This window comes from Bombus vosnesenskii, unplaced genomic scaffold, assembly GCF_011952255.1.
Source record: "Bombus vosnesenskii isolate JDL3184/JDL3185 unplaced genomic scaffold, Bvos_JDL3184-5_v1.1 scf7180000013289, whole genome shotgun sequence".
Lineage (NCBI taxonomy): Eukaryota > Metazoa > Arthropoda > Insecta > Hymenoptera > Apidae > Bombus > Bombus vosnesenskii.
The window spans coordinates 1,405,109-1,424,318 of record NW_022882942.1 but is presented as its reverse complement, the minus strand read 5'-3'; the positions used below and the strand labels follow the sequence as shown (position 1 = coordinate 1,424,318).

The 19,210-nt window shown below is 30.7% G+C and overlaps 5 protein-coding genes across 18 annotated transcripts in view; 2 read left to right on the top strand and 3 right to left on the bottom strand.

Moving 5' to 3' along the window:
- Positions 1-887: 887 nt before the first annotated feature.
- On the bottom strand, positions 888-3,939 carry LOC117232575 (replication protein A 70 kDa DNA-binding subunit). 3 transcript variants are annotated; one of them, XM_033492010.1, is made up of 13 exons: positions 3,675-3,939; positions 3,558-3,605; positions 3,284-3,480; positions 3,058-3,206; positions 2,896-2,986; positions 2,665-2,827; positions 2,398-2,602; positions 2,194-2,306; positions 1,956-2,122; positions 1,636-1,867; positions 1,482-1,565; positions 1,213-1,407; positions 888-1,127 (listed from the first exon to the last, which is right to left on the bottom strand). In XM_033492010.1, the coding sequence occupies exons 1-13, from the start codon at positions 3,702-3,704 to the stop codon at positions 1,014-1,016; spliced, it is 1,788 nt and encodes a 595-aa protein (XP_033347901.1). In that variant the 5' UTR covers positions 3,705-3,939; the 3' UTR covers positions 888-1,013. The 3 variants fall into 3 exon arrangements, with proteins under 3 accessions (XP_033347901.1, XP_033347902.1, XP_033347903.1); XM_033492011.1 differs by lacking the exon at positions 3,284-3,480 and having other exon boundaries at positions 3,675-3,932; XM_033492012.1 differs by lacking the exon at positions 888-1,127 and having other exon boundaries at positions 1,292-1,407; positions 1,482-1,567; positions 1,637-1,867.
- Positions 3,940-4,349: 410 nt separating this feature from the next.
- Positions 4,350-6,102, top strand: LOC117232583 (complement component 1 Q subcomponent-binding protein, mitochondrial). Its single transcript, XM_033492029.1, has 5 exons — positions 4,350-4,690; positions 4,920-5,070; positions 5,169-5,371; positions 5,465-5,553; positions 5,821-6,102. The coding sequence occupies exons 1-5, from the start codon at positions 4,480-4,482 to the stop codon at positions 5,968-5,970; spliced, it is 804 nt and encodes a 267-aa protein (XP_033347920.1). The 5' UTR covers positions 4,350-4,479; the 3' UTR covers positions 5,971-6,102.
- A 194-nt stretch (positions 6,103-6,296) lies between these two features.
- Positions 6,297-8,136, top strand: LOC117232582 (ras-related protein Rab-43). 2 transcript variants are annotated; one of them, XM_033492028.1, is made up of 5 exons: positions 6,297-6,651; positions 7,066-7,150; positions 7,228-7,326; positions 7,417-7,556; positions 7,698-8,136. In XM_033492028.1, exons 1-5 carry the CDS (start codon positions 6,442-6,444, stop codon positions 7,803-7,805), a joined length of 642 nt encoding a protein of 213 aa, XP_033347919.1. In that variant the 5' UTR covers positions 6,297-6,441; the 3' UTR covers positions 7,806-8,136. The 2 variants fall into 2 exon arrangements, with proteins under 2 accessions (XP_033347919.1, XP_033347918.1); XM_033492027.1 differs by having other exon boundaries at positions 7,399-7,556.
- Positions 8,137-9,330: 1,194 nt separating this feature from the next.
- Positions 9,331-11,276, bottom strand: LOC117232655 (hydroxymethylglutaryl-CoA synthase 1). Its single transcript, XM_033492172.1, has one exon. The coding sequence runs from the start codon at positions 10,690-10,692 to the stop codon at positions 9,331-9,333; it is 1,362 nt and encodes a 453-aa protein (XP_033348063.1). The 5' UTR covers positions 10,693-11,276.
- Positions 11,277-12,813: 1,537 nt separating this feature from the next.
- The window catches only part of LOC117232654 (septin-7), a 43,125-nt gene continuing 36,728 nt past the window's right edge, over positions 12,814-19,210 (bottom strand). For 6 of the 11 annotated variants that reach the window (XM_033492171.1, XM_033492170.1, XM_033492169.1 and 3 more), the window contains one exon: positions 17,225-18,511. In XM_033492171.1, the coding sequence (XP_033348062.1) occupies positions 18,352-18,511 (160 nt within the window). In that variant the 3' untranslated portion in view covers positions 17,225-18,351. Of the gene's footprint in view, positions 16,256-17,224; positions 18,512-19,210 lie in introns of those variants that run through there. The other 5 variants (XM_033492160.1, XM_033492161.1, XM_033492164.1 and 2 more) reach the window with 3 other exon arrangements.

The window sequence follows — 19,210 nt, the reverse complement described above, 5'->3', positions numbered from 1 at the left end:
GCCATTCGACAGATGGTGAATAATTCAAGTAGTATGATTCATAAACTCCAATTACTTTTTAATCATTATATGTATTAACAGATACAGTTCATTGTAAATGACTTATATTTTTCGGTAATACAAATGGCATTAACGAATTAATCCTTATTGTACGATAAGGATATTACGTAATCTTTAAGTTGTAAATTTATTTAAAAGGTGATGATTCAACATATATATATATATACACCATTATATATATATGTATATACATACACATTCGTACATGATATAGTTTATTCATTCATAACATCATCATAAACATGTTTAGGGTAATGTCGTCATTATTATAAGTACTCTTAGTCCTACTGCCTAATAGTATCAACTGGCATATAACATATTTATTATAGTAATTTATAATAGTACATTTATAATAGTAAGACTGGGATATAACACTTTGCTTTCACAACGATGATAATGTCGACTAAATGCAATTATGTTTGTATGATATTTCTAACTAAACTGGTTTTATTCATGCGTAACTTTACGAAAAATGCATATATGTAATTACATATACTCATAGCTTCGATGACTTTGTTAAACAATAATACGCTGCTACATAATAATTCTAATGAATCATGCCGAATTGCAAGATTATCTACATATAAGTTTATTCGGAACACGATTTCACGTTTTTATACACCGTAATTATTTAGCAAAGCCTAACACGTCTTAGTTTAATGAACAGCACGACCATATTATGATAAATATGTATGTAATAGGTTTAATATTTACTAAATTTATAGCTATTTATGTAGGAAAATTAATGGAGTAATTTATGGTAATTACATTTTTCAAAGTATATTTAACGTTGTTAGATATAGAAATTATTGAATTACACACAAATATGTGATGAAATATCAAAAAATTATTATTGGATTAATTAACAATATAAAAATATACTGATATTTTTTCAAACAAAAAGAGCTCAGACATGCGCAACTCTAGAAAATATTATCAGGAATGGAATAACTTTATGTACTATCAATACCAGTTAATTCTTTGAGTTTGGTTATTAAGTCTTCGTTGTAGGCTTTACAATCGGTTGGGGATACATCAATACATGTTGATCTTAACCTGTTTTCATCCTGTAAATAATCCAGTGCGGTAAATAATCACAAATATTAGACTCTTGGAATCAAATATTAGAATCATTGCATTGAGTCAACTTACACCGAATGTTTCCATTTTCGTTCTTATCTTAAATATGAAACTTTTAAATGTTACTTCGCCAAGTTTTTCCAGGTAAGCATCGTTATCATTTTCTTTTAATTCTCCAAGTTCCTGAGCTGTAATACCTAAAATTTTCTCTGTTTCGTCATTAAATGCTGTGACCCACATATTGTCTGTCCAGTCAGCCAAGCTTAGCTGCAAAAATGCTAAATATTAATAAATCTGATTTGCATCTAAATAGATGAAAACAAAATTTATTTTGCACTTACGCTTCCAAGTAAACGATATTTGAAGTTAGGGAATTCTTTATTACATTTTTCGCACCTGTACATGCCATTTGCTTGATCTATCACCTGCAAAATACAATCTCTTAATTGATGGTGTTTTATTATATCTACTTATAAAGTACAAGATAATAATTACCTTTTTTTTGCAGTTTTCACTAGGGCACGATTTATATAAAATATTTTCAGTGCGTAAGAGATTAATGGTCGCCTTCACCGTAAATATTTCCGGACCGTTCTTTTTATCTATCTGACTGTTTGCTTCGCCAATTGTGATCAATGCCTGAGACATTTGAGCTGCACTTCCAAATGCTCTTGAAAGTGGCTTTGCTTCTTCATGACATCCAGTTGTGTTAAACCAACCTCGTAATCTATATTAAAATAAAAAGTATTACTCTAAAACCAAGATTTTTTGCAATTACAATATTAGTTTCAGAGATTTATTAATGACTTTGACACCTATGTGCTTCTGGAATATCTGGATCAACCTGTACAGCAGTTCCACTGAGAGTAGACAAATTCTTTCCACCGTTAAATTCGCCAACACGAGCTCCTTTAATGGCTAAAACTGGATTATCATTTCCTGAAAATTCTTCAGCTTGTGTACCCCATAGTGTAAGCGTTACCTAAAATCTCATTTTATGTAATATTATAAAAACTTTTTTATTCATTGAATTTAGTCAGGTAAAATTTTTACCATAGTATTACTTTCATCAATGAGATTAATATCCCTTTTTTTCATGTCTTTACCAGTGGTTCGTGATACTAACATCTGCAAATCACCACGAGATTTTACAATAGCCAAAACATCTGCAACAAATAAGTGTTATGATTAATAGACAATAGATTAAAGTGTTATGATACAATATATAAATAGCATACATTTCAATTCAATATTTACCTATTATATCATTTTTCTCCTTTTGCTCTATATTGTTTATTGGTATGAAATCAAACTGAAGAGTTGGAATTTCATCTCCAGTGTCATGACATGGAATTATTTCTGAATCACCAGTTAGAGTCATTTCATAATCGTTTTTTAAATTATTAAATTGCTTATTTGCAGTTTTTAAAGATGCTCTGGAAATGTAATAAACCTTCCCAATCTGCAATAAGATGTATATTATGATGCAACATTATAAAATACATACAACAGCACACTAATTACCTCAATCATATCATAGAATTTATCACACTGATCTCTAAATGCAGTGCATCTAATCTCTCCACTTTCGTCCACAAGATCCATGGAAAACAATTTTCCTTCACCACGTGAATTACTCCACGTTCTAATGGCAGATTTATTGACAACTCGTGCCTTTATTACCCACCTATGTAAAAGATTATTTAGCACACTAAAAAACTGTGACACTTAAAAAAAATGAAAAATTAAACACACCTGTTTTGATAAGGACTCAATGCAACGATTGGGATTGTGGATATATCACTGGTAGAAGACTGTTGACCACTATGCTTTGACATCAAGCTACCTGAATAATAAAATGTTAAAATAACATGTTATTGATATGATTTGTACTAATTCATAGTTAGTGTGTATTACTTTGCTGTTGTGAAGCAGCTTGCGCAGACTGTACACTTTGTGCTGGTTTAGATTCACCATCAGCGTCAGCATTTGTTGGATTACCAATTTTACGTCCAACTTCATCACCCGCAACTTTTAAATCAACACTTAATATCACCATTACTCGTCTAAAATAAAAAGAATTCAATGTTGAATTGTTAATAAAATTTTGTTATTCTTTATTTAATAAATAATTATTGCGTACTTTTGTTTGCCAGCATTATTTACCACACTTATAGCATATCTATTTATTTGGCAAATGGAAAATTCTGTTAATACATTATCAGTTATCATTGAATTTAATTGTGTGGCAAGCATCGTAAATGAATTTATTCGTTTTCCATCAGATACGAGAAGTCTGTAACGTTCTCCACTATTTGAACTGGACAATTTCTTGTGACCCTATAAACAATTATCGTATTCAAAAATGAGATACTTCAGTCTGAAAGCAAATTAGACGGAGGACATAGTTTATTTACCAATATTTGCAATATCGGCCTATCGACCTCGATCCCGTTCATGATTTTCTAAAAATCGGACAAAATAAATTGCATCACAATTGTATCATAAAATACAAATACTATGTTTAAACTTACATCCAATGCTCCTTCCGTAAGTGAATACATCTTTTAAAACAGTGATACTAACTTCTAAAACGTCAAATAAAGCTAATGATATATCTACATCACACAACGTATTGTATTTGATATTTTTTATGGCGGTATTTCTACTGAGGTATTTCCTGTACGTTTCCCACTATTTTTTTGCGATATCAACCAAGGATATATATCAATATAAGATAGCATAGAGCTTATACTAGAGATGAATAGAAAGATCGTTCAAGACACTCAAAATAAGGCTCTGTGGTGGTCAAAGGCTACACTGTTCGTCGAAAAGCTCTGGATGTTTCTTGGCGGTAGAAACGAGCGGACACACAACGTTGCAATTATCTCCTTTTGTTGTTTCCAGTTGCATTCTTGTTTGTGGACTTTTCCTTACTCCAGTGATCATCTAATCTAGTCGAGTATTTCGTTAGCGTAATTAATGTTTATTTCGAGTAAGGTTGTCTTTATTATTATGAAGTTAAAAGCTAAGTTGAGTAAGTTATTCGAATATTTAGATAGCGCGCGCTGTCGTGACCATAGGAATTAATAACATGATGACAATCTACTTTTGGGCGACGTCACATGTGTTAATTCCAATCTTCACTTCGAACAAAAAATTACTAGAAATCACCATACAAATGTTTGTTCTAGAAATTACAAGGGGACGGTAGACTATATAGTTTATGAATTCGTGACGGTGGTATTCATCCTACCTCGTGTTCGGTTTACCAGAAAACCATTTTGTGCGTATACCTATACGATTCGAAGAAAGCCAACGTTAATTGTGAACATTAAAATGAATGGAATAATAAGGAAGACATTATGTTCGCCGGTAATTAAAAATTTGTATACGGCAACTTCGACTACAGGAATCGCAAGTAATCAATTAAGAACACTGTGGAACGATTCTCGACGAATCCAAATCACACCTATCACTTCGACAAAACTATTTAAGCATCCAAGTGTTTCTTGTAATTTCGGTTATTGTCGGCATTCTCATACGAAAGGTATAATTATATCGTAATTTATTTCATCATTTCATCGTCATATAAATCAATCATATATATTGTAAATTTCAGTAATTGCATTTTTAAACATTTATACATTTATATTGTGATATATCTATGTTACTAATAATATAAGTTTTATATACTTTATTTATTTTAGGACTGAAATATTTTCATTAAGTAATTGTTTTATCGCTTTATCATAATTATTTCCTTTTCCTTTTTATAGCTGAGAAGGAGCTTGTAGAATTTTTAGCTGAAGAAATCATAGCAGAAAAGAATGCACAAAAATTAAAAACTATTCCCACTCGATTAGATGATTTTAAAGTCTCGCTTGATGGGGCAGATGTTAATTTGGAAAAGAAGCAAGATAATGAAATGTAAGAGAACTTTTAACATGCTATATTATTACAAAATATGATAAACTATTTTCAGTAGAAAATACATTTCTTCTTTTACTACAAATTATCTTTTACAGAATTAGAATCTCATTTAACATAAATCATACTGTTGATTCTGACTCTGAACCTGATGTTGAAATGACTAGTGATACTCCAGACATTGATGATATGAAAAGTAAACCATCCTTCACAGTTGATATAATTAGAGAAAATCAGACTCTTGGATTCGCCTGTTCCTTTAACAATGAACCTGGTGCATCAGGTGCCAATGAAAGTTATAGTAAGTAACATTGAATTCTAACTTATAGCAATACATGTATGTACTATTGTACGATTAGATGAATGTGTTTTTCATACATCCATTTAATTTCAGATGACATCTTTGGTATAGATGAAATTACTTTATATACAGGAGAACATTCTGACAAAGTGTATGCCGTTGCTGGTGAAATTATTGATGGGGTAAGTAATTAATATATATATTCTATAATGAGCTTATATGTATCTATAAAAAATAAACCAAAGTGTTGAGTACAAATTGGAGTATCTGGTAACCAATTTGATTATTGATCTTTGGAAAAATAAAACATTCGCACATAGAATAATTTTATTATTGATAAAATTAATACTTGAGAATGTGACAATGATTTACTATAGATTCTTATCTAATTAATTTCATGTTTCTTTTTATATATGCTTATAGAAATATATATAATATTTATTTTTCAGTATCTATATGACTTGCTGATGAATTATCTCGAAGAGAAAGGCATTTCAAACGAGTTTGCGGAGAAATTGATTGACCTGAGTACGAGTTACGAACATACCGCGTATGTTAGCTTATTAGAAGGCCTTTCAAAATTCACATCACGACAATAATTGTTATTTTAATTTCTACTATATTTATAATTAATTAGATATAGAGTATGTTTATGTGAAAATATGTTTATAATAAATGCATATAACACCTATGTTCATCTTATTGAAGTAAAATGTAATTTTGTATTTGTAGTGAGTGTATTGAAGTACCATTTGATTTTTAAATAAAATAAATACATTGTATCTTAAACTTCATCAGAAACGATTTATTTTTATAAAAAATTGGTGAATTTGTAATTATAAAATAAAAGGTGCATAACAGGTTAGATTGAAAAAGAAAAGAAATCTAATGTTTGAATCTGGTTTCAATGAATATCTTACGCGTACCAACTGCACTAATTATAAGAACATTTATAAAGTGGTGGAGTTACGAGTTGAGTGAAACAATGGCGTAAGTAGTCGGTAGGTCTGGATGTGCGGATTATAAAGAGTGTCGTCGATTTGATAAATTACTTCGACGATAGGAAAGAAATGTCGAACCGTGATCCGGACAATTTGATGGCCACGAACGATGAAAATTTTGATTACTTGTTCAAGATTGTGCTCATTGGCGATTGTGGGACAGGAAAAACATGTGTTGTTCAAAGATTTCGATCTGGTACATTTATCGAGAGGCATGGAAACACAATTGGTGTAGACTTTTCCATGAAGACTGTACTAATCGATGACAAGAAAGTTAAGGTACGTTTATTTGATCTATGATCAATATCGCTATATTTCTCCAATTTTTTTGACATTTATAACCTACAAGTAATTTATATATAAATTTTAAAGAAGAGAGCTCAATAGCTTCTTTAATATAAAATTATTTAAATAAATATAATTTAACATGGGAATGTGAGATCGAATAGATAATTTTTTGTTAAAAGCGAACTTTCACTTTAGCTTGAATTATTTTGTACAAACTGGTATTGATAATATCTTTTTCTTTAATTATATAAAATAAAACAGCTATATTATAATACATAAGAAATATTGTTACATTATGTTTTTCAAATTAGTAATATAATTTTTTTATATAAAATATATATATCACTTAATATATAATGATATACAAATCATTCAAAATGTTTAAAGATATTTTATTATTATTAGTTGCAAATATGGGATACAGCTGGCCAAGAAAGATTTCGTACAATAACCCAAAGTTACTATAGATCTGCTAATGGTGTTATTGTAGGTATGTGAGAGATATTATTTCTACCTTTTTGTTCACTTAACTATGGAAATATTTATAATGGCTTAAACAACTTTCAGTTTATGATATTACAAAGAGATCTACATTCTTAAGCTTACAACATTGGGTAGAAGAAGTACGAAGGTATACTTCATCACATGTGTTATTAATTTTAGTTGGTGAGATTTGTTTGTATATTTTGTTTTAATTATGCTTTGAATACTATATATTAACAAATAAAAAACTTATAGGTAACAAATGTGATTTAGAAAGTCTACGAGAGGTTGAGAAAGGAGAGGCAGAAGCTCTTTGTCAATATCTTCCTGAAGTGTTACAAGTGGTAGAAACATCAGCCAAAGAGAATACCAATATAGATTCTGTATTTTTCTACCTGGCAGCAGAACTTAAAGTAAGCATTTGGCTTTCATATAAAATGTAAAATATATAATAAAAAAAGATATAAAAATATAAAATATAAGTAAACATATACTGTTTTCATAATCATATATCATATAATCTTAAAGAAATGCATATGTTTACTTCTTTCCAGAGAAGACATGAAAATCGTCAAATAAATGCTAATGAAGATGAAGTTGTTAGACTTGGTGCAAGTAGAAAATTGTCTTCTTGTTCAGGTTGTCCATACAAAATATTTTAGGTAGTGGTTTATAAACAAATGATATACATATCTTTACTATGTTTAAATTTGTATATAAAATGGAAAAACAATGTACAATATTTTTATAACTATCCAAATAATGTGATATTAAAAGAAATTAATTATATTGTTAATAATGACAGAATAGTAATAATTGTGTTACAAAGCCAGTATTTTGTGACCATTTGATTATGGAACAGGAATTCATTATGGATTTTGTATTAATCTGAAAAATTACTATTCTCTCTTTATCTGCTATTTCACTAGAGACTTAAGATCGAGTATTTTAAACGTATACATTTGTAAATACAAATGCTTAGATTTCATAATATTCAGCGTCACTGATATATTTCAACTATTTATATATGTAGCAAAAGTTAATGCACGTATTTATTTTTAATGAAACGAATCTCAAAAAGAACAAATATTATATTAATATATTTTTTTAAAGAAAAAATTTGCTATTGTACTATTTTTTTAATGTTATTGTAATATCGAAATTATTGAAATAAAATGTATATGATGTACTTCACGTTTATCTATCATATAATTAAAATAAAAACATTTAAGAAGATATTAGTTAAACAAGATAAACATTTGCTTGTGAATTACGACGCATAAACTACAAGTGTTCACTTTTTTGACAAAATATATCAAAATTTGAAAATTTTGTTGTAATTAACATACCAGTTGACTTACATATGCAGGGAAAAAACAATAAAATTATTGAATTATCTTTTTACATACAAGCCATTTCACTTTCGATATATTACACTCTATGTACATATGGATATATACCTCTAATGTAGGAACAACTTCATGATTAACCCATTGGCACTCTTATCCATCATGGGCATAATCAATCCTTCTATATGTGCATACAAAAAACTGTGAACATCGAAAGGTTAAAGGAACAACATATTATTAAGGCACTTTTTTAACATTGGATAAAATCTGTGTTTAATTCTTTATTATTTTTATAAATATTTACATAATTAACCAATTAATATTAAACAAAAATGCACTAAAAGGGAATACTTCTTTAAAGGCTTTTTACATGAATTATAATATATTATAAATTATAATATTATATAAATTATAATATTATATAAATTATAATATTATATAAATTATAATATTTCCAATATAATAAAGCACAATGATTGTAGCTTCCTTGCTAACTAAAAAGAATATAGAACATGTACAATAGATATATTAAAAACTGTACATAATAAATAAATATATATATGAACAGAGGTATTTTTGTGAAAGTAATTGATATATCTATTATATAATTTGTATTAATAAATTTTTTATATTTATAAATAGATTTAAAAGTCAAAAGTGTACATTTCATAGCATATGAATATCGCATTAAGAACATTTTTGTTTGGTAAAAATATTTTATGCTAGTTATTAACTAATTCATTTTTTAAATTATATACATAATCATACACCACCGTGATTTTGATTCGATAATTGATACAAAAACCCCAAATAGCTTATTTAAGGAATAGCAAAATCTTCACACTCTATTGTAAGTCCTTCTATATTTCTCATCCACTTGTACAAGATAGTAGGCTCCAGGAAACATATTTTTAGTGGTACTATGAGGAGTAAATGGTACAGTATGACAATTCTGTTCACGCCATTCTAATTCCTTTGTATAAGCTTCTGGGGAAATCTTTTGACGAGCATCAAGTTCTTTTTTAATATAAGAGAGCGAAGAGATAATTTTCATTAAATTTGATTTTTCGTTACATTCGTTTGTTATCGTTAATGAATACATAGTAGAACAAAGTCCCGAACCATATGAAAATACTCCCACCTTAGAGCCTGCTAATTCTTTTATAGGCTTACTAATTAGCAAGGAGGCCAATCCAGTGTATACAGATGGAGTATACATATTTCCTACTTGATTTGCTATCATTAAAGAAGGCTGTGTTTTCTGCTGAAAATTTGGCTTACTCAAATTCATAAATGATTTCTCAATATCTCTATTAAAATAAGTGTCTTCTAATTTAACATCGTGAAATTGCGCTAATTCTGGATGTTTTTTAGATACTTCCTCCTTAGATATGTTTAAGAAATCAATAAAAGCTAGTCTGGCAAATGACTTTTGTACTAATTTACAGTACGGAGAATGAAATAAAAACGCGTTAAAGCTGTCTAAAGTCACATTGTGATTGTGCTTGTTCCTCATCTTTTTACAGTAAGTCTGATAACAAGTATCTAATGCATTAAGATAACACTGAACCGATAATTTTCCATCTACAATAGGATATTCAGACTTTAAATTTGGCTTGTAAAAATCATACGCGTGTTTCATGCACGATGATCTTACTCCACGATCAATTATTAAAGGTGCATTTGGACCAATTAACATTGCCACAGCTCCAGCACCTCCAGTTGGTCTAGCACTTCCAGAAGAATATACAGCATTATCACCCGCAACGACTAAGGCCAGTCTGCCGTCCCAGGCACTGCTTTCTACCCAAGATATGGCATTTAAAAGAGCAGCTGTACCTCCATAGCAGGCATTGGTTGTATCAGCTCCTTCAATGTCTGTACAATCATATGGTTCAAACAACTGCATAAGAATAGATTTAACTGATTTGCTCTTGTCTAATATGGTTTCAGTTCCAACTTCTAATCGTCCAATATCTTGCGGTTTTATTTCATACCTATCCATTAATCGGTGCACAACTGTTAAGCACAAAGAATTAATGTCTTCACGGTCATTGCAGAAACCCATCCTAGATTGACCTAAGCCAATAGTGTATTTCCCAGCAGACACACCATCAAATTGTTCCAACTCTGTTTGCTCAACATATTGAGCAGGAAAGTATATTTCTATCGCTTTGATACCAACGTCTTTTGGCCACATGATATTTGACTTTAATCGATCGATTTTGTCAGATGTTGTAATATACTTTGTAGTTTATATAAATCTTCCTGTACATATAATTTTTCTGAAGTAATCCTTAAAGTACTATGCTTATGATAATATATAGGAAACGTATAGTTTTCTTGTACTCGAAAATGCACGTGATGCCGGTTGACTGTAGAATATGAATTAAACTCGTTCCCCAAATATCGTTACCTTCGTGTAATGTTTTCTTGACACTTGACTGCAATGATAGTCTTGGAACGATAAGAATTCAGCAAATATTATTTTTGAAAATTTCATTCGTAGTTTTGAGTCGACAACTTGCAACGAAGAAAATGTGTGCTTTGAGGACGGACACTGCTACATTACTTACTGCTAGATACAGACCCACTGACGAATCCAGGTTAGAAGTGAAACTCGACAGGTGAAAATTACGGTCACCGAATAACTTCTTAGCACGTACTTTGAAATTCGTTTGACCTTTTTTTTTCTCACTTATAGGTTTCACTTGCTAATCGATCATATTAGAGGAAACCAAATTTACAGACTAACGTTCCTCGCTTAAATGCTGCTCATCGAGCTGTTGCCGCCGCTTATTCAACCAGTCACATTCCCTCTTCTCACATGGAGGGGATAAAAAATTCATTTATTTAGATTCCTTTACGAATATATTACATTTGATCTATTTATATCATATGTATCCTTACATATTCCAAGATAATTTATTCTCTTTTAGATATGTTTTGAACATTAATTTTTACATTTCGCAATGATCTGAAAGAAAGTGCGCAACGGAAAATTACAAGGACAAATTTTTAAATATTTTGTCCATCCTTTATTATTTCGATTTTAATAATATTTTTTGTGTGTGTACATTGTATTTGTACGTATGTAAGTTAGAATATAGGATACTGGAAAGGAATAGATTTGATCAATGGATCAATAGATTTATAAGAATTGGACCATTTACATATGCCGTAATGTAATGATACAGATGAAAATAAGCATCTAGAATCAATCTTCATTAGTGAGAATACTTAGTAATGTCGATCGAAGCAAATAGTGCGATCTAGTCGGGAAGAATTCACTACTAGATAACAGTGGAAATTTCATTTTTCTAACACAATTCTGACCTTTAATCAGTAGATTCTTCTATATGGTGTGGCTAATAGAGTGAAAGGAAACATTCGTCAATCGATTGGCATTTTTGTGATGTAAAAGTGTATATATTATTTATGATTTTTAATCATCATATCGTCTGTCGTTTTAATAGATTCATATAGTATTTATTTTATTTTGCCGATATGAAACGAAAAAATTGCATATGAAATATTTTTCTACATATAATTAACATCACAAGAACATCGGGTTCATGATCTTACATTAATAATTCAAGAACCAATGATGTAGGCAAATTGTATGCGTTTCCTTTAACATTATAATCTGAAATATATGTAATCAGAAACGTTTGGACTCGTTTAAAAATCGCTTACCTCTTTGTCACTTCTACTTATCTTTTCCAATACTTACATTGTGGCGTAAAATTATGCGCCAAACTTTTGTTACAAACGAACGTTGTCTTGCCTATTGGTACGAACGAGGGGATGATAATTTTATATGAAAATGGCTTTCTTACCGGAAATTAGATTACAAATTTTTTTGGTTGAAATAATGGAATTTTAGAAGGAGGAAAAAGAACGAGCAGAAATTACGAAGAATCAATGTTGAAACGAATTACATACCTCGAATTATTTGGTACGTTCATTTTAGGTTTGCGAAGAAAGATTTGGATATTGTAACATCGACAACACGTAAATTAATGTAAAACAGCAATTATCCTTTTTTTGTTCTTATGTGATGCATTTTGTATTACGTACAATGCATATATACATAATTTTATCTGCATAGGAATGAAAAACAAATTTAGTATTCAAAAATGCACAAAAGATGGGTTCGAAACGCAGTAACATAGTGTTTGATAATTTTGTATATAATTTACTGAATACATAATCCTAAAGTATAATAGTAATAATAATAATAATAATAATAATAATAATAATAATAATAATAATAATAATAATAATAATAATAATAATAATAATAATGTACTATACGATATTTTTCTGGATATCATTATTATTACAATATGTTCTACAAGATAGCGGCGGCAGCTTTGTTTTCGTCTGGCACGGCAAAATATAATTCGCGTTTGTTTTACCTACTTTCGCTTTACTTTTTCCTTTATTATTGTTGTGTTGTGCCTCGCGTATGGCGTATACGTATAATATGTGTAATGATCGTGTATCGTGATGACTCACGCGATTTATGACGATTAACTATTTAAATATTATAAGCATTGCTGATTAGAGTAAACATACAGTAAATCATACACTTCCGTTTCGTCGACTTTTTATATCTTACAGCTACGCGTAATACAACATTGAAATGTATAAACAGCTTTTATTTGGTCAACTAAGCAGATGCATAAATCCTTAATAGCGATAAGATAAGTCTTTTGCTTTTATTCATCATTGAGATATACTTAGGTCTTAGAAACACGAAGGAGTTTATCTTCCGCTTTATAACTTTCTGAAACGTCATTCTCAGAAAAGTAAAAACTTAAGTACTCGATTATTCCACTTGTTTTCTTGTTCTTCGAAGAGATAGATACGAAAATTTTCAACAAAATATCCATTGCAATTTGAATCTCGTATGGTATTAAAAATCTTAGTTTCCATTAAGTTGATCTTCGCTGTAGAATGTGCGTTTGTACTTCGGATTTCGACGGCTTCCTCATTGGAATTTTTATAAAAAAAAAAAAAAAAAAACAAGTGCAAGTTCCAATGAGTCCTCTTAAATAATTTCCTTTCTCTCTTTTTTTTCTTTTTCTTTTCTTTTACACAAAAAAATAAAAGAGAACTGAATACAAAGGAAAATCCTCCGTTCTTGAGAGAGTTATGTATGTTTACTACTGTTTAGATAAAAATATCGTACTGTTCAGACGTTTTATACTATTGAGCTTAATATTATTCAGTGCAGAAATTGCGAATCATTCAGTTATTTGTTAAATGTCCGCTTTTAGATTCATTGCTGTTTCTAACATCGAAGAAGGTTGTATCTCTAAGCGCTCTTTCTTCCTCTTTTTTTTTCTTTTCTTTCTTTTTTCTTTCAGACACATCGATATTTTGAAAAGTATCTGTTTCCACGTAGTTCCCAAGTACAAATCGTTCTAATATACCTTAGCGTTACGTTTATTATCTTTGCTAATAAACTTTTCAAACTATCGGCGTCGTTCTCCGTGCGATCGAAGTGATTTGCTTTGAACTTCTAAATGGATTGTCGGTATCGAGAAAAGACCAAGGTGACGAGTCGAGTCTTTTTACCTAGAAAAATCCGTACAAAATAGGAATGTAACACGTAGTTTTTCCCAATAAATTGAGACGAAACCCTTTTTTTTTTTTTTAAACTTCTTTTTTCCTCCGCCTGTTATGAGAAAATCGCACGAATCTTATTTTACAAAAACTGAAGAATCACGTACTAGCGTTATTATAAAATGCTTATTCTCTTCGTATTGGCACACCAGTAATTCAATTAGCTTAGAATACAAATCCAAGACTGGGCAAACTTTTGGATTTCTTTTGCGAAGATTCTGATCTGGCGAGAACGTTCCTCTGCAAAGTATCCGATAAGAAAAGATATAGATAACAGCAGAAACAAAAGAAACACAACTGACCGTATATGCGAAGTAAAGAAGTCAAGAAACTTATTGCTAAATCGGTTTGCCCATCCTTGTTGCATATACCAACGTATACTTGGACGGGTTCGAGACGGCACGGTTATTCTTCTCGTACATATTCCGTATCAATTCGATTACCATCCGCTTTGATAATAAACTTAATTAGCTCGTAACTCAATAATTTCTATGTCCTTTGATTTTGCAGTGAACTGAAATATTAACGCACTGTCTCGAATCACGACGATCCAGCATACACTTAGATTTATTTTATACAATTTAATCTTACCCGATTTGTCTCGTTATCGATACAACTTAAATTTACACGAATTGGACTTATCCTTACGATCTCCTCGATTTCATTTATACATAAATATATATTTATATATGTATATATATATGGCCACTGCTTCATTTAGAATCACATTCAACGATCCGACGTAGAATGATGCGAGTTGAGAGTTGAGTGAAAAGACGAATAACGTTGTCCTTTCCTTATGTTTAAGTTTCATCGTGTTCGATAATTCGTTACGTTATAAAGCAGCACGCTGTTACTCGCATTAAGCGAATACTGAAAGGAAGAATATGATTGATGTAAAACAATTATTTATACAATTTGTTTCTTAGGGTGAGCATCATCCCTTTATAATTATATAAATGCGCTATCCTGTAACAATTTAGGTTATGTAATAGAAACATCGATATAACTTATTGCTAGCTTTAGATACAGAGACCTCTTTCGTTTATTAGGTCGATAGTGTATCGCACGTTTCGATTTTTCCTTCCATGGAGAAAGATATTTTTACGCTCCGCCTAGAAACAATAGGTGTGCAACAGTACTTAGAAACTCACGTTCAACCGAATCTGCACTTCCAGCTACGTATGATACATAGAATGTATGATACAAGAGCGATTATCGTTCGATCATTTTGTTTTGACACTTAAATCTCCATGAATTGCCATTAAGATCTTACACTTCTTGATATTTTTATATTATACACCTATATTAACATAACTATCGTATTTAAAATATCGACATAAATATTGACATATAATCGTGATATTCAAAGTGTTAAAGACAATATACATAAATAATTCAGTGTGAGAAACGAAGATTGATCGAAAGAAATCAAAGATCTTTTGTCTCTCTTTCGGCATCCCTTTGAACACTTTTGTTAAAGAAAATTACGTCCTTTGAAATTATGTCTACATTTTGTACAATTATTGTTTATCGAATTGTACTAGGTGTGATTTTGTCGGGCGTTAATAATAGGAAGCGCGAAGAAGCACAGGCAAACACGACAGAACAAACACTTTCATTTTCACTCTTCAAAGCATAACACGTTTATGCCCGTAAAAGAATTATTAGAATGCCGAGGCGGTCGTATAAACGTTATACGAATGGTATACACAGTACACACGTCAACTGCATGATTTAAGCAACACATATTCCTATCTTGTCTTTTAATCAATTAACGAATCTCCCGAGCCACGCCTTATCTTTGCTGATTTCGAAATGTGCACGAGCAACGTTGTTCTAAGATGTAAAAAATCGTAAAATATCGTATCGTGAAAAAATGAAAATTTTGAAAAGCCAGATGCAGAATAGACCGGGAGATTTTATCGATAAATCTTTCTCAAGTCAAACTTTTTTTTTGTTAATTTATATCCAATTTCTCTTAAAGAAATCGCATTATCAATATGATATTTTTGAAGAAAAATTACTATCGATTACTTTAAGAAAAGCTCACTCTTCACGTTGTCTTTCTGAAGTCGACTTAGAATAGTCCTTTCTTCTTATTCTTCTTATCCTTACCATCGACTGCCCTGAAAAGAATTACAACGTCAGTAGAGATAAGAAATTGTTACATTTATTAGATGACAATAGAACTTACAAAATATGTTAATGAATTTTAAGATGTAGTTATTTACTGATTTTTCTTCTGCTTTTATGAAGAATATCGATGACTTGCAACAAACTACTATCTGGCTATTCGTAAAAACATAAATATCCTTGTTATCTGATTTTTATATATTCATTAAATTAATATGTCCATTTTATGGAAAATGATATAATTCATCATCGTTATATAAAGTACAATCTCTTATGAAATTCATCGTGTAAGATATGCAGTGCAATGTGTATATCCATCAACAATAAAATTATCGTATATATACAGAAATATACGTATAATCTAGCCATGCCAAAATCATGCTTCGAGATACTTTTAATATATACTTTTATGGGCCACGACTATCGAGTCACATGCTATCTGCAAGTGTTACTTTCTGTTTTCTGAATGTTAATGTATCGTATACTTGTTATAAGTAACTTAAGAATATTTTGCTTCTCAAATTGCAACTATTTATATGTATATAGTCGTTATATGTGTAATTAATAAACTGTTGAAGCAATACACGTTTAAAATCTTATACGTAACAAATCAGATCTTTGATGTTCAATTTGTAATGGAGAAATACATATAAAATCGCTATTTTCCATACATATTTGTGCATGTGAACGTCAAAATACATAAAATGTGAAAACACATAATACGGAAAAGGAGGCGTAACGTAGACACATGTTAGGCAAGTACGATATGCCACGCTGTATGTTTTAAAGTCACGTTCAAATATTTTTCCGATACTAATCGGTATCATCCTGGACATCGCTTATTCGCAATAAGGCTAAATAAAACGAGGGCGACGAAGATGGTTAGTAAATGTTTTAGGAAAGCATTACGTTTATTTGCGAAAAAAAGGTTTAATGATGAAATTAACAATGCATAGTAATCGTTTTTTCTGACCAATTATTATTGATCGTGTTTAGTATTACCCTTTATCAAGCTGTCTCTCGGTTCGACTCATATCGATTTGAAGATCTGAAAAGAGATATTAAACTCGTATGCAAAGGGAATGTCAATACATGCGAACTGGAATGTATCAATGGAAATAAAAGTAACAAAAAGGAGAGAAAAATAAACAGACAGCTTGTTCAGAGTTTACAATAGCTTTCCATAATACTTGACGAAGTGTGAATGTTATTTTGAGTTCATACAAGTTAAGTTATGCATGAGTGTAACGCATGTTGTTGTGAATATAAAACTGTGATATCCATATGAATATAAAGAGTTTTTGCAACGCTTACGTAAATTTTATCAAACTTTGTGCCAAAAATATGCCTGTCTAAAAATATCTATCTGGATAACGTAAGATTACCATCAAAATTTATTTTCGATACGAAGATATCTTCTTTCTCTAGTTCTTCACTCTAAGATTTAATGTCTTTCGCAACATAAGGTTTATCATCGTCGCCTATAAATAAACATCAGACGTTATTCAGCTTCCTTATTGGTACTTCGATTCTATTATAAGTAAACAAGCATTCGTGTGACAGTGATCATCGTAAATACCACTAATTCACTTCGATTCCAAGCTGACGGTGATTCTTCGTTATTTATGATATACGTGTATTATAAACTTAGTCTTATATTCAAGGATATTCGTCGTTTTCGTTTACGAAACATTCGAAAAACAAAGAAAACGTAAGCGATAAAGATACCTACTACCGTACACCGCAGCAACCGAATTATACTATTTCACAATAGTCTTAATTAGCATACTTTTCAACGCGAACACCTCCTGCTAATTATAAAACAAAGCTAATCGAAAAAATAACGGGCAGACAAAAAGATACACAAATACTCGTACGATGTGTAAATTAAATTTCGTGGACGTATACGAATACGCATTGTGTATATCGGTATATTTGTACGTACACGTTGTATCGTCGGTAAAATAAACACACGCAACAAACGTATAAAAAATGAGATCGACGTTAATGTTTTGAAAGATTTTAGTCCTTGGACACAGCGACGTAGAGGCATTTTGTGAGTAAATGTAGATATAGATTCTACGATCTACTAAGGATGCTCGGGATGTTGTATGACAAGCTGTATCTGTGTAGGGCTGTCTTGAGGTGATTTGAAACTGGTGTGACGGCGTAGGAGACTTCCTATCCCTCGGGAACCCTTCAATGTACCCCCGCCACCGCCAGATCCCTCGGAAGACACTGATCCCGTCCTAAATTAAGGGACACCCCGATATGGTATACACACAACAAACAAACAAGCGCAAGCATCACATAACATTCGTCCGTAAAAAAAGCTTTCTTAAATGAACACGCCGAGAATATACTTGTTCCGTTTCATCGTATCAAACATTCGGTACTAATTTCAAATACTAAGCGTTCCAAACGAAAAAAACTCCAAGTAGATATCTTTCTATTGTATGCACGTATTTTGCGTTTTCGGTCTTGCAGTACACGTAATCGTGGTGCACAAGGAGCAGACATCGCATACACGTGGAAACGATGTATCTTTTTTCGAATATTTAAAAAGTAATCTTAAAAACAGAAAAGAAAAAGAAAAGAAGAAAAATTAGTCATCTAAAAAAGCTTGGAAGCAGTAATATTTGAATGGTTGATTTGCCTAACAATAGCCTGTTAAAACCAATCATCTTGGAACGAAACAAAATTGCCAGGGAATGTACCGAATCACGTTGAATTAATATCGAATGAATACATTATGTTAAATGAACTTGAATTACGTTCAAAGGGATGATTACGTTATACATGCTTATTAATAATTATTAGTAATTTCCTGCTATTAGACTAAGCTGCGTGGAACCATTTCTACATAAATTTCGAAAAAAAAAAAAAAAAAAAAAGAAAAAATCGGATATGGCAAATTTGTCAGAGAGAACGGCAAGATAAGAAAGAAC